The 26,649-nt window shown below is 38.4% G+C and overlaps 1 protein-coding gene across 6 annotated transcripts in view; it reads right to left on the minus strand.

Moving 5' to 3' along the window:
* DIAPH2 (diaphanous related formin 2) overlaps positions 1-26,649 on the minus strand; it is a 343,566-nt gene that overhangs the window by 177,143 nt on the left and 139,774 nt on the right. For all 6 annotated transcript variants that reach the window (XM_053374498.1, XM_053374497.1, XM_053374496.1 and 3 more), the window contains 2 exons: positions 23,526-23,765; positions 16,368-16,497 (listed from right to left, as the gene is read on the minus strand). In XM_053374498.1, the coding sequence (XP_053230473.1) occupies positions 16,368-16,497; positions 23,526-23,765 (370 nt within the window). The remainder of the gene's footprint in view (positions 1-16,367; positions 16,498-23,525; positions 23,766-26,649) is intronic.

Raw genomic sequence — 26,649 nt, forward strand, 5'->3', positions numbered from 1 at the left:
AATATCTAATAACTAGTAATACATAAGAATAACCCCTTCTTAGGAGTGTGTGCTGTATGTTGAACTGCTGGAAGTTTGCAGTTGAAATATCACCTCCACCTTGCACTCACCAGCACCCGATTTAAGGCACTGAAGGCAGTTCCCATGCACAGGGCACAGAGCCAAGGGGATGCAAAATAATAATAAATAAAAAAGGAATTATTGTGAAAATAAGAAATATTAGGGAGGCACCAAATTTTGTCCTCACTCAGGACACCATATTACCAAAGTCCGCCTCTGCACTCAATTTCTTTTTCTGTGTGCCATACCTAATTATCTGCAACCTGGAGACAGTAATGCTGATCAACCTTCCAGGTTATTACAAGAATTATCAAAATAATGTATGTTAGCTGCTGAAACATCTACATAGACATTCTAATTGTTATTATAGTGGTACCTCTGGTTACGTACTTAATTTGTTCCGGAGGTCCGTTCTTAACCTGAAACTGTTCTTAACCTGAGACACCACTTTAGCTAATGGGGCCTCCCACTGTTGCTGCACCGCCGCCACCCGATTCCTGTTCTCATCCTGAAGCAAAGTTCTTAACCCGAGGTACTATTTCTGGGTTAGCAGAGTCTGAAACCTGAAGTGTCTGTAACCCGAGGTACCACTGTAATTACCATACTAAACATAAACAGCTACATCTGCAAATACCTGCATTTCGCATCTTCTTCATCTCTTTGATTTGACCTAAAATATTCAACTGTTCTTGATAAATTCATGGTGTAGTTTTCATCTGGTAAAAACAACCACTTGGTTGGTTGATCATGTGAAACTATTATCAAGGATTAGCTGCTTTCTTTTGATCTGATAAAGCTCTATCCATTTGAATTGATCCTGTAAATTGGCAATGCATTGCTAAGAAAATATAAAGATAGAACAAGGTTGAGGTTTTCTCCCACCCAGTTCTAAAGTGATAAAAAGGTTTTCTACTAATCAGATCCAAACTACATGTAGGACTCCTACTAGAACCTCACTGGTGTGACTTTTCCTAGATATCATTTGAATGACAGCACTGAGTGTTCCATACAGTGCAGAATGGTGCACAAACGAACACCAAGAACTGTGCCACATAATTTACACTGCATTAATGTTGCACACCCTACCCCAAATTAGCTATCTTTAGGAGTACCTGACTTCCAGTCAAATATGATTTTCAGTTCAGCTGGAACTAATCTTCTCATACCTGTCAAACACTTAAAATGAACTTTCCAGAGCATGCCTCAAGCTACTGGATGCCCTAATGGTTATCACAGGCTGTTGCATCCAATTCATTTACATTGGTTGAAAGTACAATACATACCACTAAATTCAAAAGCTGTAGCATTTTAATCCCAGGATGTTAATTAGCAACTACTTTGGACAATGCTGCAAACAATGTCACCTAATTGTCAGTCCCCCATCAAATTAACAGTCTAGTTTCATTGTGTATGAAAACTTAAACATCTTTGTGTTTGTGAGGACAGAGTTACAGTCATTCAAAACCATACATCAGGATAATTTAAGTATTTTTGATAAATATCAATGTAGACCTAGGGTTTCAGTTGGTAGCTCTCACATGAAATGAAACACGGGAATGCCTTAGAAAAAAATCCAAACTTCTTTGATCTGAACATTTTAAAATTAAACATGACTATCTTTAAATTAATGGAGCTTCTATTGCAGATATAGCCAGTGTGGTGTCCTCCAGATGCTGTGGGCTTCCATCAGTCCCAACTAGTAAAGCCAACTGTCAAAGACAATGGAAGTTACCCTATTCTGCTGCTCCTATGTTTGATGTTGCAGGGCGGGAGTGTTGACGGGGTGGGGCGGGGGAGAGATAGCATCATCACCATTCTGGGTAGGTGGAGATGTTGAAAGATCTCTGCCCAGAATAACATGATGACAGGGATCAACTTTGCCACTATTCCTTGATCATGTTGCCCAATAAGCACAAGGGGCATCTCTTAGTAACAAATAAGCAGGTTCAGAATGTTTTGGTTTTTATTCACCCCCAAAAGCCCACCTAAACAACACAGGGAACAGACTCCTGAACACTAAATAAATAAATAAATAAATAACCATACTAATGATGATGGAAGAATTGGGATGTGGTGCATCTTTGCAGATAGTAAGGTTTGAAATAGTAAGTAGCAAGCAGATTATCTGACAAAGTGACTTCTTGTAAAATCTTCAAACAAACTGGGATTCACACTTATCAAATAACGCAGTGCAATCCTGTGAAGTGGAATGGACAGTCATAGATTTACCTTGGGCTACTTTCAGAAATCTCATTTTTGTTAAAAAGAAAATGTGTTGTAAATGCACAGGAAAAGGATTTCCTATATAAAAATGACTTTTTTGTTGTTGCCATCTATCATTTCTTATTTATGCACTTTTCCTGTTTCTAAAGTATGAATCTCTATTTTATAATTTAAATTCAATGAGTACATTAATGCATCACTGATGTGATGAATGTAATCTATTTTGCATTCAAGTAAAAGCAAACATGTTGGATTTCATGATTGTGGATTGTACCCTGAAAGCTTTATATTCACATAGACCTGAAAAATTCTAAAACTTAAAGTCATAATGGGTACACATTTATTTATTATACCTTTATTGCTACTTCAGTTATAATTTCAAGTACTGTATTTTTCCCTCTATAACACGCAGATTTTTTCTCCTAAAAAGGAAGGGGAAATGTCTGTGCGTGTTATTGAGCGAATGTGTGGTCCCTGGAGCCGAAAAATCAGGCGAAAATCAAATCGCGCGTCACGGAGAAGGGAAACCTGAAAAGAGGAAGTGGCTGCTTTCCTGCATTCTGCCTCAGGGTCTTACTGCCCACCCTCCTCTGTTTCGTTGCTGTGTTTGCTCAAATGGAACAAAGAGCAGGGAAAGCCCCCCCCCCTCCAAGCAAGCAGAGGGGAAAGCAGAGTGTCGTTCCTTCTAATTCCTCTCTGTGCTCCGGTGCTGCTGAAAACATGCAGGTGGGGAAGAGAGAGAGAGAGAGAGAGAGAGAGAGAGAGAGAGAGCGCTGGCTGGCTTGGGTGGGGGAAAACTTTTGCCTTTCTTTCCTCCCTCCCGTTAAATCCCTCTCCTGCATTCTTAGCCAGCTGCTTCTCTGCACACCCCTCTCATGCTCCTTTCCCCTTCTTTGTTTTTCCTTCCCTCCCCACTTAAAATGTGGTTAAAAAGCATGGATCCACATGGATCCTCAGAATCTTTGCATTGGGTCACCCCAAATTCACCATCAGATCACATAGCATGTCCATGGCTACAGCCTGCCCCCCAAAAATCACGCACTCACTGTTGCCTGGGGCTGCAATGCTGCAAAAACGTGGTTAAAAAGCATGGATCCACATGGATCCTCAGGATCTTTGCATTGGGTCACCCCAAATTCACCATCAGATCACATAGCATGTCCATGGCTACAGCCTGCACCAAAAAAATCACGCACCCACTGTTGCCTGGGGCTGCAATGGTGCAAAAACGTGGTTACAAAGCATGGATCCACAGGAATTCTCAGGATTTTTGCATTGGGTCACCCCAAATTCACCATCAGATCACATGTCTGTGGCCACAGCATGAAGCACAAAAATGATACATCCACCGTTTCATTCAGAATGTTTTTTCCCTTGTTTTCCTCCTCTAAAAACGATGTGCGTGTTATGGTCAGGTGTGTGTTATAGAGCGAAAAACACGGTAACTCTAAAGAAAGAATAAACAGTTAAAATGTGACTTAAAAACCAAAATCAATACAGCATAAGACAGGCAGCAGGAATAAAGATACATCTAAAAAACTTAAGAAAATGAGGTTTGAGACCAGAGCCAAAAAGATAGGTGGCAGACAAATTTATCTGGGGAGAAATTTCTAACACTATCAATGAAGTCCTCCCTCTGGTAACCACTTGTGTCAAGTAAGATGGTCAGCTACTCCAATCCTAAATTATAAAGCGCTTTAAAAGTTGAAACTAGGGCCTAGAAACAGGTGCCAACACAATTGTCTTAATTATGATCTTAACACCCAGTTTGAGTAAGCAATTTGGCTGCTACATTCTGCACCAATTATACTTCCCAATCTTCAAAGTGAGCCTAATGTATAGTGTGTTACTTAGACTGAAGTTTATATGTATGTGTGCATTAATACAATGTAAGAATTGGATGTAATTTGTATCCCACTATTCTTACAAGGAGTAAGGTATCAATGAATTAACCTCTTTTTACTTGCTCTAAAATGGCTCTGAAGTTGACTTGAAATCTCAATATTATCAAATTGTGTCAAGCAATAAGAACAGAAAATGAATTGTGAAAGCTGGTTTTAGCATGTAAAAGGCTTACAGAAAAATTAAGAGAGAAGCCGGGTATGTTCATGGAGTTCAGGCAAAACGGCAAGATACAAATGGACTTGCAGTCCTGAGAAGTGCTATCCAGATCCAAGCAAGATTAAGCTAATTCAATACAAATAAGATAGTAGCCAAATTTTGAAATATTGCAGAAGCACTCCAAGCTCCCAAACTACCAAATGACTTTTCAAATGCTACATTTAATACGATTGTGCAGTAATGAAAATTTCATATAACTGCCGTGAGAGACTTGTGAACAGTAAGGTCATAAGACATGAAATGTATAACACTAAGCCAATGTAATCATAAAAGTCAAAGCAATTATGCTGTTACTCTGAAAAACAAAAAGCAAACACACACACACAAACAAATAAACTGGTCCAAATACCCATGTTTGAATTAAAATAAATGAATAAATATTCACCCAGGGGAAAACAAGCTAATCTATTGTTGCAAAAGGACTTAATTGTTACCATTAAGTCAAGTTGTCACAAGACTTAATTGTTACAATTTCTTTTTAGCATTTAAGTGGTCTTTCAACATAAAAAGGCTCAAACATTTAATTCATTTAAAGGTAAAGGTAAAGGGACCCCTGACCATTAGGTCCAGTCGTGACCAACTCTGGGGTTGCGGCGCTCATCTCGCTTTATTGGCCGAGGGAGCCGGCGTACAGCTTCCGGGTTATGTGGCCAGCATGACTAAGCCGCTTCTGGCAAATTTTAGCATGCACAATAAAAATACTGTGAGAATCTACTTAAACTGTGGAACATTCTCCCTCAAGTCATATCAATCCCTTGCATTCTTTGGCTAAATTTGGGCACTGTATCAAGTCATGATCTGCTCTAACCATAGGTTAGAACCCAAACCATAGTTTGAGTTTCCAAATGCTGATTTGAAAAGCTGCTTGTCTGTTTCCCTTTTCCCATTGGTCTTTGGAAATGAAAATACAGAAACAAACAAAGCAAGCAAGGCAAGGTGAGTAGGATTTGTACTTTAGAAGAGAAAGACGGGGGGCGGGGAGTACATGGCTTTGTGGCTCAGCGACTGGCAAGGCCACATGTGCACCCATTCTATGCCAAATCTGCAGTATCACATCTGCACCACTTAAATTTCAGTTGTGTTAAATTTGAAGTTAAAGGCATAGTTGCTATAATTTACTGAGAAATGTTTTCTGCTCTCATGATATGATTTATATTGGTGCTGCCATGTTGCCAGGAAATTAAAATGAAACACAGCAAGCATTTATGTGAAATCTATATTGCTCTGTGGTCTTCTGTTTGTACAGCAAGCCAAATCATGCAGTGAACTAGAAAAAATGAGCATAAGTTAAATGGAATCCCATTCTAACAGCAAGCTCTATAATCAATTTTGCAACACAAAACTGAGGAACGAAACAAAGCATGGCTTACTTACAAATGCATTGTAGGGGGACATGAAGAAAATTTGTCTATTTTTTAAAAAAGAAACTGGCAAAATGACAAGTGTTATCTGGATCTGAAAAGTTTAATCAATGTAGTTGCATCAAATGTTATGAATTAGCCTTCCTCAAGGCAACTTCTGATTAACCTAAAAAAGTCCCATAGGCTTTGGTATCTTCTAAATTTCATTTCTACCATACAGTTTGTGTAATCACTATTTAGTCAAATTTTAGTAGCTCTATATAATTGCCAACACATTGTTATATTCATATTTGTAGCAGTGATAGATGGAAATTCCACAGGGCTATTTCATCTGCTCTCCTGAAGTGCCAGTTCCACTAGTGTCCTCCCAAACCTGAGTCATTTCCAGTCATCTAATCACCTTAAAAACTACTACTTAACATTTAAGAAATGGTGTCCAAGTTTGCTTCTCTTCTCTTTCCTCCATATTACTTTTTCCTTTTGTTTCATGCATTTTAGATTTTAAGCTTAACTGTATGTAAGGTGCTATGGGAGCCTTTTCAGCTGGAGAACAGGGTTAAAAAGTTCTAAATAAACAATATACAAATTACTGAATTGTGTTTTCATCTATAACACCTGTGAAAATTGATTACATTTACATGTCATCTTTCTTCCATCATGAAACACCAGGCAGTGTACATGTGGTTCATCCAGGCAGTAAACATACTAGGACCTGCCTAGATTCAGAATGGTGGTGGCCTCAAATTGGAATTTAGATGCAGCTAATGGCTGACAGCTTCTATACCAGAGAGCTTCACCTCACATATTCAAAATTAAGCCATACAATTAAACAATCCTATTAAAACATTAAATATAAGATTCTTAATTAAAATATGCAATAAATCCTATTAAAAAACCACAGACATGAAAACATGACTCAGGTTCAGAGATCAAAGAAATGTCTCTATGCAGGAGCATCTTGAAATAACAGCAGAATACCAATACAGGTGTGGCCTTGTATATAAAGTGCATTACATAACACTGTTATCAACAGCAAAAAAGCCCACCTCTGCATCCTAACAAGCTGATAATCATCAGGCCATGGAAGGAGTAACTGAATTCCACTACAGCGGTTGCGAACGTGATCCGTCCGGGAGGCACATTTGCAACCCACAACGTTCGCAACCCGCAGTGCTGCATCTGCGCATGCGTGGATCATGATTCGGTGCTTCTGCACTGAAACCCGGAAGTAACCCGTTCTGGTACTTCCAGGTTTGGTGCAGTGCGCAACCCGAAAATGCGTGACCTGAAGTGTTTGTAACCCGAGGTACCACTGTACTGAATTTACTGATCATTTATTTGAAAATATGGAAATCCATCCCAAATAATAAAGCACTGTCCTTTTAATCTGCAAATGGAATCAGAGGAGGAAAGGACTCTTGACAGACTAATACATTGTGTTGGTCTGCCAATGAACTGATTTATATATCACAATAATCTTACCATAAAGCATGCTGCTTAGTTGCTCCCACTTCACTCCAGCCAGGAGAAAGAAGTCTGGCCCCCCTTTTAAAAACTGTAGTAATTTGCTAACTAGGCATGCTTTCACACATTTAGCACTTGTTGGCAAGTATGCTACAACTGTTTTCTTCCTGTAGAATTCTCTAAGCTTGTAGAACACACAATTGTTTATACTGAGCTGGTTTGCATGTCATAATAAGCCATGAGATGCTCCTGGCAGGGTGGAGGGATCAAGCTGTGTGCATTAGCTACTCATGGATTACTATAATATGCAAACCAACTCAGTGCAACACACAACTACTGTGTGTTCTACAACTCTAGAGAATTCTACAGAAAAAGAATAATCTTTTTACAGCCTAGCTGCCAAGAAGCTTCCACATGTGAACACAGCATAGGATAATATTAGATTTCTAAAAATGTTCCATTTTTTTAAAAAAATGCCTTATGACTTTTAAAGATAAAAAAAATGTTACCTGCTATACAACCTTCTATATGAATTAATCTCACACATAGCTCCTTGAGAAAGGTCTTTTATCTGTAGCCTCATAAAGATACTAATGAAACTTTCATGATATAAATGCTTTTTGTGTGTGCATACACATGTTGGATTGTGTGCTGTGGGGGTTGGTTTTATATTGCCTGGTTTTGCTTTTTTTGTGCACATATTGGCTTGTTTTGCATTTTTAAGATGTGCAGGAATGAATTTGTTCACTGAATTAGAAAAATAATAATAAAGAGGTCCAGTGCATTCTGATTAGAAAGCCTGTTTAAATGAATCTGCTTTAAAATTGTCAGTGTACAACTAAAGAGGGTAATACTGTTCCACAACAGTTTAATTAGCACTTCAGGTTTTGTCTGGTTCCCACCCCCCTTCAGATATCAAAGGACTGTTTCTTCCTCCCAGTGAAAATAAAAAAGACAGTGGGAAAAGGGAGCACTTGAGTTCAAAAAGCCCTAGTTTAATAGTGACAACACAGCTATGGTTTTTAATTATGGCATTACAACATCCAGCCATTCAAAGCAAGGCACACACTATTTGGAAGACCTACAGTAAGCACTGCATTAAAAAGGCAAAACCAATAAATTAAAGGATTACTGCTACTGACCTGATTCCTGTCAGTTCAGGTGACACAGTTAAACTACTACAACAATCTGAACAATAATAAATTGTAGCCATTTTCTGAATAGCATCTAGAAGTGTATAAAACTACATGGTACAGCATGAATCAAGTTATGAGGACCCTTAATTAAATATACAAGCCCAAACTTCATCATAAACCGCACCCACTTGTCCTGCTTAACTATTTTAAATGAGAAAACAAAGTCTATGTTCTGTGGAGTTGTATTTCTGCTGCCTTTTTCAAAACAAAATAGCCAAACACCTTCAGCAATATCATTTTCTTCTTGCTATACTTCAGAGAGGAGAGATTAAGAAAGGGAAACATCACTCAGAACTGGGTTCATTGGGGGGGGGGGGCGGGGAAGACCTTCCAGGCAACTGATGATACTTTATTTCTTTCACTAATCAAACCCTCCTTGACCAATGAAATATCTGCTGTAGTCCAGCTACAGAGTTTCACAAAATAACTTTTCCCATTCATCTTGTTCTGGTCTAGAACCTATCCTTCAGCCACCTACTTTATTCTACTGTATAAGGGATTTTTCAGAAATTTGTTCATGGCTTTCATGTTTCGATTCTGGACCACCTAAGCATTTTTATTTTCCACATAAGTTCCCCACCCCTGCAGATCCTTTGGTCCAAAAATATATAATACAGCCAACCCTCCTCTGTGTGTTCCTGATGGCCTCACCCTCATTCCTTTTCTGTAGCTAAAGGGTGTGCTCACCTTGGAAGTCAAGTTTCTTTTGGATGCTGTCATTGTCTCATGCATGTAGCTAAGGGTGGAGGTGATGCCTTCCCTAGATCCACAAAAATGTTCTCTTTTGTTTTCCTAGAAAAACTCAACAATTTTGGCTGCCCTCCCCCCCAACAGAAATCCTGACTATGACCATGCATAGTCCCAGGAGTAAATTAAACAGTAAGGGAGTTCCATCCGACTAGAAAATTCACTAAGCACATGCAAAGAGATTCTTAAGACAGCTGGAACTACTGGATGTTTTAAGAGGATTAAACCAAATGTTGGTTGAGGTGGGCAGGTAGCTAAAGCTAATAGGCAGAACTGAATAGATAGCCTCAGAAAACAAAATAAATAAAGCTGAACTGGAGACCAGCCAACCACATGGCCACAAAGAGGTAGAGTGGCGAGATCTAACATGGGGGTGGGGGGAGTCAGCCTCACCAAGAGCCTTCTAAAGCTGTAGAAAGGGGAAATACTAAGAGATGCACTACCCACTGTAATTTAAATAATGCTGTAGAGGTGGGTGAATAAATCAAACTCTTTGCTGCCAAGAGATTCAGATAGCGACACATTAGAAAAAAGGGGAGAAAAACTTCTTTCCCAACTCAGTTTAAATTATTATATTGGTCATATTCAGAAGATGGCCAAGATGCTGCGGTCATCCCAATTCCACTCTTCTTCTTATTTTTAAGTTAACTTATCTCTCACCACTACTCATTGTTCAAGAGCCATCACAAAAACCGAAGTTATTATTGCTGTGCAGGAGATTGATTTTGCTTTGCAGGGGAGGGGGCAGAGTTTGCAGGAGGAAGAATGACAGCAATGAGAGTTGTATTTCATCCCCATAACCCATGTCCAATCTTTCACTATCAAGAACCAGTTACTAGTCTAATCAGGTACAATCAGTGACACAGTAAACACCCTTCTTCAAGTAGAGAACCTTCAGTTCAGCTAATCTTTACTGCATCATTATTTTGAAAATACCTGAAATATTGTTGTTGTTTTTAAAGTGGAGTATACATGCTTTTCCAATAACATAAAAGTGCTTTTAATCATTTTTTCTTCCCACCTCACCAATCATTTTTACTGTATTAAGGATTTTCAAAGCAGTATCACCAAAAATTGAGAAATAAAAATCCAATTATGAAACACAAAATATTAACTTTTCTTATGGTTTCTTTATATGCACTGTCTTCAGATTCATAGCAACAAAATTAAATTTAATTATCATTAAATTATCCTGAACAGAGCATCCTTTGAAGGCTTCCAATACACAAATATATTAAAAGTTTAAATTGAACAAATAAGCCGTCCTTGAAGTTCCTTGCTGACATTTCTATACCAAGGAACTCTGAAATGTCCACTCATGTTTCCTCTATCAATGTCATTAAGTGTCATTTACATGACAATGCACCATTGATTACTGTTCCTTTACTGTATATTTCTCATTGAAAGATATTAATTACCTCTTCCCACCTTTTCTCTCGACTGCATTTCAATACACGATGACTCAACAACTGTGACAGTTAATTGGTTCGCAACAGTTTAAGCCTTTGAAAAGAAACCATCCTAAGTGTTTTATAATTCAAACCTCTGGTTCAGTGGTAGAAAAGATAAGGGGCATACATTTATCAAATATTTCCCACCCTGATGTATAATCAAATTATAAAAAGCCAAACCTTGTCACCATTCTTTTTGCCCATTTATAAAATAAAATATAAAGCTTTTTAATATATATATATATATCTGCAGCAATGGCCATCACAACCACTTAGATCCACAACACAGTATTCTGGACTACTATTCACTTTTATTAACAAGACAAAAAGCATATAATTATTATTATTCCCTTCCAGAGGAGTAGAAATGTTATTCTGTTGCAAGAAAAGCAAGCTCTTGCTGCATCTAAAGGACAAATAAATTTATTATTGCATCTGTTTGCACTGAAGAGAGTCCACAAAAGGTTATCCTTGGTTGGATATACATAGCCACAACCAGGGAAAGGGGTTGTGAAAGTACAGTAGTACTCACCTGAAACTTTAACTGAACCTACCCTGTATCTTTGCTGAGTTGGGGGGCAGTGATAAAGCCTTTAAAAAAGTTGAGAGTAGGAGTAGAGGCAGAGGGTGCTCCAGAAAAAAGGAATAAAGGCAAAGTGAAGCAGAAGAAAATAAAGTGAAAAAAAGACAATGACTAAGCTATTCTTGCTATTAAAGGTCTTAGTGCCAAAGAAGGGAGGAACCTGATGCTAATAGCGACTGTGCACATGACAAAGGCTGCAGCAGAACTGCATGATGGGAGCTGTACCTCTAAAACTTCGCTCCCTGACTTTGATCAAAGGGGTGGAGCCATCCTGCTGACCTAGAACTGGGAATAGGAAAACTACATTTCAGGTGAGTACAACTATACTTTCACAACAAATTATTAATTTATTTTACAGCATTTGCACACTGCTTCATAATATGTCAGGGTGCTCCACAATAAAGGTTTGTAAGAAATAAAATTACACACAGAGAAATAAAAAGAAACTAAAAGCACTTAAAACCAATTAGATAGATATTCTCACAAAAAATAATAATATCTATGCATTATTCCTCAAACCTTAACTGGTGAAAACCTTATGAATAATGTAAATACATGAGAGCATGCATCAGGATGTATGCACATAAATGAATTGTTATCAATTTACAAAGTCCTAAGAAACAACTGTTAGTTAAAATGTGCTGTCCCAAAAGCCATTCAAAGAAAGAAATATAAGTGGATGTCAACTATAAATTCATTGTCCTCTCCCATAGGAACAGTTAATATTTTCATGGGTTATGGATATCCAGTTAAGTCACATCAAATATACCCCACTATGGAGTAAAGAGAAAAGTGTTTTACCTGAACTACTGCATAGCCTGACTATCCTTCATTCCCGTGTTTGAGGAGGGATAAACTCAGAAGGGATAGTGACTCAAAGCCACCAACTCCCAAAAAATTACAAACAAAAGGGCAGTAACAAACTAAAACAAGGATTAACAACACAAGCAGAATAAAAATAATTACTGGGAGATGACATCTTATGTGTAAACAACGCTACCATAAGCAGTAAAACAAAAATTTGGTGATACATTCTCATTCTCTAACACAATTGCTCCCATTTAAGGTTCCAGCTAGCTATGCCATGCTCTAGAATATTATGGCTGCTAGCAATGCAAAGAGGTCAATTCTATCTCCCAACATCTTTCAGTTTACAAATTTATCTTTTCCAAATGACACTCAACATTTCATTGCTCCTGATGACCACTGAGCATGCTTATTTCTCGGTCAGCTGTTTTCATTTGTACTTCTGCAAATCTGAGTTCCTTTGCAAACACTGATAGCTCAGCCTTGTTTGTCAGAAGCCCCATTTGGACTACCATATTTTTTGCCCTATAGGACGCATTTTCCCCCTCCAAAAATGAAGGGGAAACGTGTGTGCGTCCTATGGGGCGAATGCAGGTTTTCGCTGAAGCCTGGAGAGCAAGAGGGGTCGGTGCGCACCGACCACTCTCGCTCTCCAGGCTTCAGGAAGCTCTCTGCAAGCCTTGGGAGCCCGGCGCCACTTCCCGCCGGGCTCCCAAGGCTTGCGGACAGCAGCCTGTTCTGGGGTCGGGGGAAGCTCGGGCTTCCCCCGTCCCAGCCCCGTGCCTGGGGGGGGGGAATAATATTTTTTTCTTTATTCCCCCCCAAAAAAAAACTAGGTGCGCCCTATAGGGCGAAAAATACAGTAATTTCTGTCAGTCAAATTCACTACTGAGATATCCACAACTTGTGATACTTCATTTGGAGCTGAAATAATTATGTGTCTGTTTTTCATTTGAATAAGCTTATAGGCATACAACTAACCCCTTTCTTTAATAAGATGAAATATTTTGCTACGACTTAAGAACAGATTAATGATGATTCCGGCATGTTTATTATCTATTCTCTCAATCTCCTGACCTTTTCATATTAAAATATGACTTCCATGCTGCTCATACAGGATGGGTTATCTTATGTGCTATCTGAAACTTTGTTGTCCTTTTCTTCCAATTTCCCATACAATTTTTATACCCTTCTAAAAAAATATTTTAAATCCATAATAAATCAGTTGGTTAGAGTGCAGTGCAAATAATATCAAGGCTGGAGGTTCAGTCCCCGTGTGGGACAACCACATATTCATGCATTGGAGGGAGTTGGACTAGATGATCCTCTGGGTCCCTTCCAACTCTAGAATTCTAGAATTCTATTAAGTTAAAAAAGTATTTTCCCCCTATACATAATTAATTTTGCATAAAAGGCATGAGATCACATTCAGAGGCTCTCCTCCAGGTATTTCCTTCATGTGCAGTACAGTGGTGGCTGTGGAAAGAATTGTATGAATACCTCTTACCTATTAGTGCATAGAGGACTTTAAAGCCCTGAGTTTAGTTGTTAAAGTATGGAATAATTTATGCTGCTTATCAGTTAACACTGTTTACAGAAAACTAGCTTTTATCTTATAGAACGGAACAAATTTAACTGAAGCAAAGCCGACTTCAGATTTATACAAAAAATTAGGATTAATAGGAACTTCAGATCCATTAATAAATGTTTCCCCCTCCTACTGATGCAATGGTTTTAATTAAACTTCACCAACCCTTTTAGTTCAATCCCTTGAGCTGACCTCTCACACACTAGAGGTTTTAAATCAAACTGCAAAAAAATCCTCAAAGCTGCAACTTAAAGTGTTAGCCACAGGAGAAAACCAATAAAGGATTTATCAAACATGTCTAGTAACCAGTAAGGCTTTGTAAAAGAGATTTTTTTATAAGTTTATTTTAAAAATAAAAAGAAACTCTATGATGACCATGTAGACTAATCAGTTAGCCGGGATCTATCGAAAACATATTTAGTATTTATTTAAGTACCTAGCTCTTTACTTGCTTTTGAATTCTCTCTGTCTCTGTCTGTCTGTCTGTCTCTGTCATTGTCTCTGTCTCTGTCTCTGTCTCTCTCACACACACATACTTTGTGAATTATCACTGACATCATTTTTGTCTGAAACTTGGTAAAAGTAACATTCTTGATTCTGGGATATGCAGTCAGGAGTGAATTTGCTCTGATACAAATCACTATGATCTGGAACTAAAAAACTGTTAGTGAAGGGAAATTAAGCACAAGCACTGATCTGCATACTGGGACCCTGCTTTGCCTCTGAGAGGAGCTCGCAGCTACTTAGCCTCCCTGCCCTGTATCATTCTGAACAAATCAAGATTTGGCTTAGAATGTTGTTCAAACCTGGGCCTGTTGTTAAGCTCTCCCCTTGCTAATCACTCAATCACTCAATGGAGCTCTTAGACACAAGCAGCAGCTCATGTTTAGGGTCTCTTCTTCAGATATCAAAGATGATGAGGGCCCAGGCATGCAGCAATGTAATAATAAAACACTATGGGGCAGATGCAGTGGCATGACTCTGCTCCTCAGACATTGTGTGCTATTTCTTTACAAACGATTAGATTAGATGGGGGCTACTATATAGTACCTTCACAGGTTGACAAGCCCTATTTGCCCTTCACTTTCCATGTAGAAACCACCTTCTGGACTGTTGGACCCACTATTGGTATCATCTGCTCAATTCATGTGCAGGGCGAAGTCCCTAAGTCAGTGAGGGTTTGAGACCCATCAACTACCCTCACTTGCTTTAGCTGGCCAGTCAAACTTCCGGGGGTGTGCCCACTGTCAAACGTGGCAAGAGCTGAGTGCAGGATGGGGACCAAAGCTGGACAAACTACCCCAGAAGGTGCACGGTGTGTCCCCCACCGGAGGTACCACCCCTCCCCTAACACCCCATATGGTCCATCTAGGAGAAGAAAAACTCTGACCCTAAACCTCTGCAGTCTTGCGGGATATCTTCAGGAGAAGAAAAAGCCAAGGAGTAAACCCTACACAAATCCAGAGTAGAGTCCCGAATATGGTTGGGTGGCACCTTCTACATCTCCTTCCAGCAACTCCTTCAGCCAAGCTAGTGCCAAACATATTGCTCTGCTATCCTTTGGACATGGGAGGCAGCAGTTACGAGTTACCAATCTCTGCAGCCACAGCAGGTGCTGTGATTCTCCAGCAGTTTGATTTTGCCCCCGGAGGCACACTGCAATGTCTCCCGAGACAGACGGATGCCAACAACTATCCATTAATACATACGGTCCAAATACTTATGAAAATAGCAACTGGGTATAAACATCTTTACTCTGCTTTTTTATCAAAATATTTGCAGAGCTATTTTCAAAAAGGCTGTGTATATGTGTAGATATTTGAAAACTTCCATAAACAAATAAATAAACAAATATGCCCAAGCAGCAGCAGATCTTTATCATTATTTACTATACCGTCCTTGTATTCTGAACCAAAGGCAGAGTATATTTTTAAGCATGGTACTTGATGGTGCCGATCAAACAAAAATTACATATTTATTGTCTGATTCTGACAAATTCATGACAGAAAAAGTTACAAGTTTTGCTCAGCAGTTCAAAAGCTGTGGATAAATTTTATTTAGGCTAATATGGTAAATTGCAATGATTTAATTGAATTTTTTAATTTAAACATTTATCTCAATGCTTTTAAATGTATTTGCATATGCAGTGCATTCACCTAGATAGATAGATAGATTAGATAGATAGATTTATTACTTTTTAAACTTTACTATATAGTATATCAGTAGTATTATGGTATATTTTAATGTAAATATATATCTATTTAACAACACTGTTCTTCAATATTGTATCAGTGTTTTTTGTTTTTTATTTATCTATTTATTAATTATTATTATTATTATTATTATTATTATTATTATTATTATTACAAAAATAAACAGTGTGTGTTGTGGAAAAGATGTTTTACAAAATTATGTTGCTGCAATTAATACTGATTTAAGTAGTTTTGCAACAGATAAGGAAAATCATCATTGTGAGCATTATAATTGCACATATGGATAATAAAACAAGGTAGTTAGCAAGCTAAACATTAAAATGATACCAATGTTACAAGGTGCTATGCTGTGTTATTACTGTTAGTGCTTCATAGAAAAACATTTCCTCCCTTTTCCATAGGTCAATAAACATCTAGAAGGGAAAAAATGTATCTGCGAGGATTATTAATGTTTACAGGTTACATAATCCTACAATCTAAAATGAAATGTTCCAAGCACTTTCCACACCTAAGTAGATACAAATTACTCTTAGTGCCTTATCTCGCCATATACCTTTGCTTGCGCTCTCCACATGTTCAAGTTCATCTGGGAATTTTAAGATGTCCCGATAATTCTCTTCACAAATTTCAGACAGAAAATGTAACAGTGTTGTTTTTTGATCAGAGGATTTAGTATCTCTAATCTGTAAAAGGAAAAAGAAAAATAAGGAGGGAAATGCATTATTCCTTAGTAATACATTTCCTGTTCTTTTTAAAGAGACATTTTCATCATTTTACCCACAGTCCTGCATCTGCTTCCAGCTCTAAATCACACCATTTTCAAGGTAACACTAGACACATAATGTGGTCTTACAAGATTTTTATCCTTAGGTTAGGTTACACAGGCTGAAAAAAGAACAAGCAAACATAGAAACACACACACACACAGAAGTAGTTTACATACTGGAATGTTTGAATTTCACTGATATTTGCACTGAACATAATTTAGGTCCTGAAGAAAAAAATAACATTCCTGACCTCCTAATCACAGTCTGCACTGAGCCTAACACTAACTGCAATGTTCAACAAATATTTATATTTTTTAATTCTCTAGATAGAGAACTATTATTACCATTAGCATAAGTCAGATGTAGTGGTGCACTATGGTTAGATCTGATTAGCCAAAGGCAGGATTTTGTTTTGTTTTTTTTATAAAATTTTTATTAGTTTTTCAACATATATTATAAGACATTACAAACAAACAATACACAGACAAACAAACACATAAACATGTATAATTTCATAATTTTTTTCTTATACCCAATTTCAACGACTTCCCCATGCCTCCCTTTTCTGCATCCCTATTTTAAATTTTTTCAGCAACCCCTGATCTAAATTACTTATAATTCCCTTTCTTTAACCTTTTTTTCACTTATCCAATCATTTATCGCTGCAAATCTGCTATGCTTTACCCTAACATTTTAACACTCACTAATTTTACAACAATTTTTAAGATAAAATTTAAATTTCTTCCAGTCTTCTTCCACCGTCTCTTTCCCTTGGTCACGGATTCTGCCCATCATCTCCGCCAGTCCCATGTAGTCGATCACCTTCGTCTGCCACTCTTCCAGCGTGGGTAGTTCTTGTGTCTTCCAATACTTTGCTAAGAGGACTCTTGCTGCTGTTGTAGCATACATAAAAAACATCCTATCTTTCTTTGACACCAATTGACCCACCATGCCCAGGAGAAAAGCCTCTGGTTTCTTATGAAAGGTACACTTAAGCACCTTCTTAATTTCATTATAGATCATTTCCCAGAAGGCCTTAATCCTTGGGCACGTCCACCAAAGGTGATAGAAAGTACCTTCAGATTCATTACACTTCCAACATTTATTATTGGGCAAGTGGTAGATTTTTGCAAGCTTGACTGGGGTCATGTACCACCTATAAATCATTTTCATAATATTCTCTCTTAGGGCATTACATGCCGTGAACTTCATTCCGGTGGTCCATAACTGTTCCCAGTCAGCAAACATAATGTCATGTCCGATATCCTGTGCCCATTTAATCATAGCTGATTTAACCGTTTCATCCTGTGTATTCCATTTCAACAGCAAGTTGTACATTCTTGACAGATTCTTAGTATTGGGTTCTAACAATTCTGTTTCTAACTTTGACTTTTCCACCTGGAAGCCAATTTTCCTGTCCTGTTTAAATACTTCATTTATCTGGTAATAATGAAGCCAGTCCCTTACTTTAAACTTCAATTTCTCATAACTCTGTAATTTCACATTTCCACCTTCTTGTTCTATAATTTCCCAATATTTTGGCCATTTAGATTCTGATTAGCCAAAGGCAGGATTTTGCACACAAAACGGAAGATTAGACCATATGAGCTCATGGCACACTTCTGATTCTCCTAACCAAATGAAGGTGGTTACTGTACTAAACTATAGGTTTGATTATTAGACAGATATTTAGATGTTTTGCAACCACATGTTCAACTTGATGGTCTGCCCCACAGCGGTGTGAGTGCACGCACTATTACATGTCTCAAAGTGAAAAATAGCACCTAGTCACTTCAAAACTACCAACAAGATGTAGTAAGCTCCTGACTGCTAATGCAGTTTTGCTTTCACTCAAATATTGCTTCTTTCTGTATCATATTTGTATAAATATTAACTGTTCAGTGAATCAACAATCATGAACGCTTCAGTGCATATATCAAAACTACTGCTCCTGCTTGCCAGCCTCAATACAGTACATGAATTCTAATGGCAGTCTCCTTTATTTAAGCAAAATTAAGTTCTGTGCTCGCTGCCAAGGGTTGTTTACAAATCACCGCTTTCTTCAATAACACCACATGCTGCAATATAACATCCGGAAAGATAATGCATTTTTAAGGATTTGCAATCAACATAAAGACATTAGTTTTGTAGCTAGCACTAGGCAGGTTTAATACATGCTTTCCTGGATGTATTTCTACATCTGCCACTAAACAATGCCCTTCCCCACTGCTCCATAACTAGAACAGTCTAAGGACAGATTTGCAGAAACAACCAGCATTGTGGTAGCTGATTTCAAAGCAATGTATTTGGCAAGGTGTTCATGTATAGCATCCATTAATCTGAAACTTGGGGTTTTCACTGCAAACCTCTTCCTAAAGTGCTATCTGTTGGTTTTGTAACATGTAATACATGGGAAACAAGTGGGGCATGGTAGCGAGGAGAGAAGAAAAATGTTGAGAGAGAACTATTATTCAATGAATTAAACAGTAATAGATGATTTATTTTTAAACAAACTGCACTGAAGGCTGTTTTAAAAACATCAGCCTGTGCTTGGATCGTAATTAGAATAATTTGAAGACATGAGTTTCTATAACAATGGCAAATAGACTTTCACTTAAGCACTGCTGCAGATCACCACTATAATGAACTAGCAAGCAATAATAAACAGCAAATCTCTGCCTACCATCAAGCCTACTGTGTCTGGAACAACATCTTCATTCCAGTTATCTGCCTTTTCTGTTAAGTATTCATAGGCACATCAGCAACCTATAGTTGATTTATACCCTACAGAGGATTCTTACAACCGTATATTAGTGGCACAATTATAGTTTCATTTGACATTTTGACTCAGTTGCTTTAAAAAAAAAATCTTAATGATTATGAACTGTTACTTTTTAATTGGCCTCAATGCAAAATGCATTTGATGAATACAACTGTATGTACACTACATAATGGCAGACTACGATGGAAATAACTTATGTTTCTTTCAAAAAACAAAATGACAGATTCTCATCTCAGTTTTCTAGATGGCTACTGAAGCTCGCAGGTCCCAACATAAGCAAAATCTGTGGGCATCGTTTTATGGCTAGGGTGAAGAATGGGAACAGGCTGAAGTGTAAACCATTAAAAGAAGGCAGGACAGATTTTGCAAATGTGCAATTATAAAATGTATGAGGCTTCATTAACAATTAGTTATTTTCACCCTGTAATCCTTATCATAGACATTCCTCTTAACATCTTAACCTACACACTTCAAAAAGCTTGCTGATGATGCACTTGGGCAAAAAAAATGAGAGGCACAAATACAAGATGGGTGACACCTGGCTTGAGAGCACTACATGTGAAAAGGATCTAGGAGTCTTGGTTGACCACAAACTTGACATGAGCCAACAGTGTGACGCGGCAGCTAAAAAAGCCAATGCAATTCTGGGCTGCATCAATAGGAGTATAGCATCTAGATCAAGGGAAGTAATAGTGCCACTGTATTCTGCTCTGGTCAGACCTCACCTGGAGTACTGTGTCCAGTTCTGGGCACCACAGTTCAAGAAGGACACTGACAAACTGGAACGTGTCCAGAGGAGGGCAACCAAAATGGTCAAAGGCCTGGAAACGATGCCTTATGAGGAACGGCTAAGGGAGCTGGGCATGTTTAGCCTGGAGAAGAGGAGGTTAAGGGGTGATATGATAGCCATGTTCAAATATATAAAAGGATGTCACATAGAGGAGGGAGAAAGGTTGTTTTCTGCTGCTCCAGAGAAGCGGACACGGAGCAATGGATCCAAACTACAAGAAAGAAGATTCCACCTAAACATTAGGAAGAACTTCCTGACAGTAAGAGCTGTTCGACAGTGGAATTTGCTGCCAAGGAGTGTGGTGGAGTCTCCTTCTTTGGAGGTCTTTAAGCAGAGGCTTGACAACCATATGTCAGGAGTGCTCTGATGGTGTTTCCTGCTTGGCAGGGGGTTGGACTCGATGGCCCTTGTGGTCTCTTCCAACTCTATGATTCTATGATTCTATGATTCTATGATCTTGCCATAGTTGCACATGCCCTGCTTATATCCAGACAAGACTATATTACTATGTGCTCTACATGAAACCACATTACAAAAAGGTTTGAAAGCTCCAGCTGGTACAGAATGTAACTTCCCAGAAATGTTCAGGACAAAGTGGCTCCATCACATATACTATATCAGCTGCAATAGCTACCTGTACATTTCCAGGCGCAATCTAAAAGTGCTACTGGTGACATTTAATCCTAAATAGTTTGCAACCAATTATTTGAAGGACTCCTTGCACCTGAACAAACTTTCCTCATATTTAAATTGGGATGGCCAGATGTCCTTCTTTACAGATGACACTCCACTACAGTGGAAGCTCGGGTTATGGCAGGGATCCATTCCAGAGGCCCCGCCACAACTCGAAAATGATGCAACCCAAAGCATTGTGTCTGTGCACACGCACGGAGTGATTTAGCGCTTCTGCATGTGCATGAACCCAGAAGTAACCCGTTCCGGTACTTCCGGGTTTGGGCCGGTCGCAAGCCGAGGGTGACGTAAGCCGGAGGCAACGTAACCCAAGGCTCCACTGTATTTGAAAGGCTCTCCAGTTCAAATCCAGTTTAAAGAGAATGATAAGAATGATAAGAAGAGGGAGCAAGGGCATGAGACTATGAGATGCACAGGTTACTTGGCCGGTCTTCCCCATTATGGTAAGATGTTTTGTATTACTTTTAAAATTACAGTAATTATTTCTAGATTTGCATATACACATATAAATTAGCATATAAAATTTTGCTGTTCTCATTCTCTCTCCAACCCCACTTGGTAATCAAAAAATCCCAGTGCTATTTTATATAGACAGCATGACTCTTATATAAGTATCCCAAGCAGGATATTATCCCAGTGGTGGTGTTCTCTGAAAGGCAGGGTCCTGGATTGTCATTTCATACAGCCATGTTCTTTCACTTATGTACTTAAGACTTTGTTTTAATGAAAATACTCTATGGCACACTCATTTTGAGACACTTAACATTTCATTTACTTATTCATACTAAACTATCATACTAAGAGTTTGTTAGAACCGATGTCAAACCTTTTATTGCTAAAACTGTATCTTGCTACATGGTGAAGCAATTTGAGACAGCTACTGCAGAGATGTAATTGTTCATTACTTGGATTTCCACCTAGCCCTTCTAATGGATTACTTAGAACTGTTGGTTCACCATCTCTGAAATAACGTATTCATAAATCCATGATCCTATACTGAAATATATGTGTGTGTGTGTGTTACTGCTTATGTCAGACTAGCATTTTGCAAAACTATTTTTTAGACCTACAGAACTGAGAAGGCCAGTTGTAACTGTTTGATATTAAGTTATTAAATTTCCCCTGTAATGTTATTTTTGACTACAAGATCTGTGAAGCAATTTTTGCTGAAGTAGCCATAATGGACTTTGAATATATGAAGAATTATGTAAGTTTTCAGTTTGGTATATTAAAAATTAAATCCGATCATAAAAGGGTTACTTATCTGTGGAAATTAACTTTTTCCCATTAGATATGTTTACTTAGCTTGGATTTTAAATTGTGCCAACTGAATATCAGAACGGGAAATTTTTTAACAGGCCAACAAATGTCTATTTTGGCACATATAGAGCAGGCCAGATCAAATACCCTGAGCCTTTATCCTACAGGACAATAAAACTGAACTAGGGATAGATTCCTCTATTTACTTCACAATTTTATAGGTCAGTCGTATGATTTCAAAATTAAATAGCTGCTGGTCAAAGTAGGCAAGCTTATTAACTATTGGGTAGCTTTATATGCCCTGTAACACATATGTACAATCTTGTTGACAATATCAATTTTTACATACAGAATTTTTAATACACACACAAACATACTGTATGTAAAATTTGGGACCAAGATAGTTGCGACTAATTCCCCATGCTTCAAATTTAGCAGTGCACATGGGGATGGGGGAGGGAGACCTTAAAACCAGGTTAATCCATGATTGATTCATCTACATGTCTCGGTATACAAAAAGATTTAAAGAGTAACCATTTTCATAACATGCATTTCCAAATGATGTTGTAATCTTTTACATTCACCCAAATAATTTTTCACTGTGGTTTAAAATAATAATTTAAAAGAAAAAAACCCAAAATATGTGAAGCGATTACATAGTGTTTTCTATCTATTTCACAATGTAAATAACAAAACTTTGTGTGGGGCTTCTAAGAAATATTGTACCCAAACACCCCACTTGAATCCACAGTTGAGCAGACTTCTTTATAAAACATTTTTCAACTGGATATTTCAAAACATATTTTAATCAGATTTAAGAAAAACTTCTAGAACTTTCCAATCAGTATTAGATATATCACCATATTTTTCTGTGTATAACACCCCCCCCCGTGTATAAGACGCCCCCTATTATTGGGGACTCAAAATTAAGAAAATGCACTATGCACTATCCATGTATAAAACGACATCTTTAAACTTCAAAAATTTAGGAAAAAATATAGTCTTATACACGGAAAAATTCAGTATTTTATTATTAACTTCATTGATGCTACACAGGAATATGGTGTTTCCGTCCCAACTCTACCAGATACTTTTCAGTGAAATTCAGGATTCTTTCCTTGGGTTGAACGTTCACATATCAGCCTAGCAGAAACATTTATTGATCTATAAGAGTAAGCAATGTTAACAAACAGACCTTCCATCTCACTACTTGCATAAGAAGGTCACCTGTGCAAGAGGGGCAAGTGCCAGGTAACAACTTGTTAGCTGCTCTTAAAGTATTATTTCCAAGCTAATATCTGCCAAGAAATAAGACTGTATAGGTAAATATTCAGGAACCAGAGGCAACATTATAGCAACATTTAAAGATATTCAACACTACCACCAACAGTTACGTATTTTTGTGTAGCTTAGGCTTACCTTGCAAAGAAAGCTAATATTAAAGCCAAGTGACTGAGCATTTCTTGAGCCTGAATTCATGTAGTTTCCTATCAGTAGCACAAGTTCCAACAGTCTGCTAAAATTTTCACTCTTCTTCAGTTCCTCACAGGCGATTGTTACTGCCATGATGCCAGGCTTGATATTGTTTATGTGCTCTTCAAATGTAAGTTTGAAAAGGATGCCATTGAGGCGAGGCCGTAACATTTTCACCGAGCTCATCTGCAAGATTAGAAACAGCTTGTGGATTATGTGCAAAAACACTCTTCATGCAATACATCAGAACAAAATAAAAAAAATTCCTTCCAGTAGCACCTTAGAGACCAACTAAGTTAGTTATTGGTATGAGCTTTCGTGTGCATGCACACTTCTTCAGAGAGAAGGTATAGAAGGTATCTGGTAAAAACACCAGGCAGGCCCCACATATAACTCAGAGATGCATTTTAAATAAAATCTACTCATTCTACTCATGTAAAAACACGGATTCCCAGACTGTCTGCGGAATGGATTTAGAAGGCGATTGGGCCAGATCTGGCCCCCAGGCCTTAGTTTGCCTCCTATCTAGGAGCTCACACATCCTCCAAAAACCATCATTTGGCTTAACATTGTGTGCAAACTGGGACATTTTATGATTAATGAAATAGTAACAAAAAATTAGCAAGAAAAGTGCAATAAACATAATATAGATGTGTATAGGTAAAGGTAAAGGTACCCCTGCCCGTACGGGCCAGTCTTGACAGACTCTAGGGTTGTGCGCTCATCTCACTCTATAGGCCAGGAGCCAGCGCTGTCCGCAGACACTTCCGGGTCACGTGGCCAGCATGACAAAGCTACCCTGGCGAGGCAGAGCCGCACACGGAAATGCCATTTACCTTCCCGCTAGTAAGCGGTCCCTATTTATCTACTTGCACCCGGGGGTGCTTTCGAACTGCTAGGTTGGCAGGCGCTGGGACCGAGCAACGGGAGCGCACCCCGCCGCGGGGATTCAAACCGCCGACCATGCGATCGGCAAGTCCTAGGAGCTGAGGTTTTACCCACAGCGCCACCCGCGTCCCATAGATGTGTATACCACTTTGTAATTTCTGAGGGCCATATACTAATTACTGCACTTTTATTCATAATTTGAGATGTTTTCCAAATATATGCAATTTGGAATTATTGTTAGTTATTTAACACAGAACCAAAACAAATGAAGAAAAACCCTCCTTTGACCAGGTTTATGGGAGGAAAAATATTTAATTAATACTAGCTTAACCAAAACTGTTTTTTTCCCTTTGACATTAGGAGGGGAAATGACTCCATTATATTTTTAAGCCATGTTCACAGCCAGTCATGAATCTGTAGGAACATTATTGGGGATACACAAATAATGCCACAGGCAGATAAAATCATTAAAAGCTTCTAGTCTCACAACAGCATTCAGCCAGACTAAGCCATATAAGCACCTAAAAGTATTTGATTGAAACCAGTGACAGTTGTCAGATGTGATCTTTTACTGCATTTCAGATGCCTTACTCTTTTTTTAATGATTCATTGCATAAGTGCTCTAGGTCACTGACCACAATTGTGCATTATGCAAGGGTTTATTTGTATTATGAGGTCATTGTCCATCAAAATGATACCAAGGGAATTTCATTATTTTGAGTTGATCCTACACTTTATTAAAAGGGGGAGGAAGAGGCATTGACAGATTTTTATAACTGTTACAAGTGCGTTATTTCCCTATGGACCATCTGATTTATGCTTTTGCTACTTACAAGATTTCTAAACAGTGTTCCAGTCCTGTCACTGAAAATAATCAGACCTCCCTTTGAACAGATGGGGAATTCAGTCAACCATGTCCCCCTCTCCCAACAGGTTTAATTTCTGAGCCAACACAAAGTGAGAATCAAGTGGAATTTGATGGTCTACAGCAGGGGTAGGCAGAAAGCAGACTGAGATTTGCTACTGGGTTTCTGGGTCCTTTTCAAAAGACCAAAAAGGATGTTTGACATCTAATTGTTTAATGATAGCAACCATTTCCCCCTAAAAAATAGGATGCTAAAATGAAGAAAGCAGGGGGTAAGAGTGGAACCAGCAATCCCCACCCCTTTGAATGGACTGTGAGCTCATGATGGTGGCCTTGTTTGCTCATCAACATAAGCCAGAGTACTACTTACCACAGCTGCACATATGTACTGATTCCCCTTCAGGCTTCTAAAGACAGTCATTCTTTGGCTTAGCATCTTGGCCAAACTCAAGATCATAGTTAAGGTCTTTCTCCCTTAGGCATGACTTGTAACCACAGGGCAAAACTTGGCTATATGTTGTGGTTAAGGAGGAGAAACCTTAAACCCTGATCCCTGGTTTGGTTGACAATCTGAGCCAAATATTGATTTCGCTACTATGCTGACCTAAAAGACCTAGGGAGGGTGCAAAGCTGCAACAATCTCTTCAGCAGCTAGCATGTCTATGCTAAGCAGTGGTTTGCCTTGGTGTGGAATGGGAATTCAATCACTAAAAGCAAGTTTCTGATCTCAGAAGTGTCCTGTTTCTTATTAACATAAGAAGAGCCTGCTGGATCAGGCTGCATCAACCAGATGCCTACGAGAAACCCAAAAGCAGGACAGTAATTCTAACTGTGTGGTCACCCATTTCTAAACTACTATTTTCCAATTTGGCCAAGAAGATAGAATGGTGGGGGGTAAGCAGGTCATGGAAGCGTGGTATGTCCTTATGCTGTATAAAGGGATTCAAGATATATGTATAATAGAGCCATGCTGAGAAAATCTAACTTGTCCAACTTGTCTAAGACTTGTCCTGGTCTAACAGGGATTCTGTATATTTCAAAAACTCACTTCCAGCATTTTAGAAACAAGCGCAGTTCCACTCAATTCACCCTCACTTGCTCTTTTTCTAAAGTACCAATAAGAAAACAGAAAAAGAGGCTACATTAAGAACTAGATAACACAGGAGGCATAGTTTCATTGATAGTTATGGTTTGAAAGAGTTTATATGTATGTGATGGTTAAATTGGACACTGTTTTTTTTGTAGGCTTCCCTGATGAAGAGCAGCAAATCGTCTACTAAATAATTAATAAATCAGGGTCTTGACTACTTAACTACT

This window comes from Podarcis raffonei, chromosome Z (assembly GCF_027172205.1).
Source record: "Podarcis raffonei isolate rPodRaf1 chromosome Z, rPodRaf1.pri, whole genome shotgun sequence".
In the NCBI taxonomy this organism is placed as follows: Eukaryota; Metazoa; Chordata; class Lepidosauria; order Squamata; family Lacertidae; genus Podarcis; species Podarcis raffonei.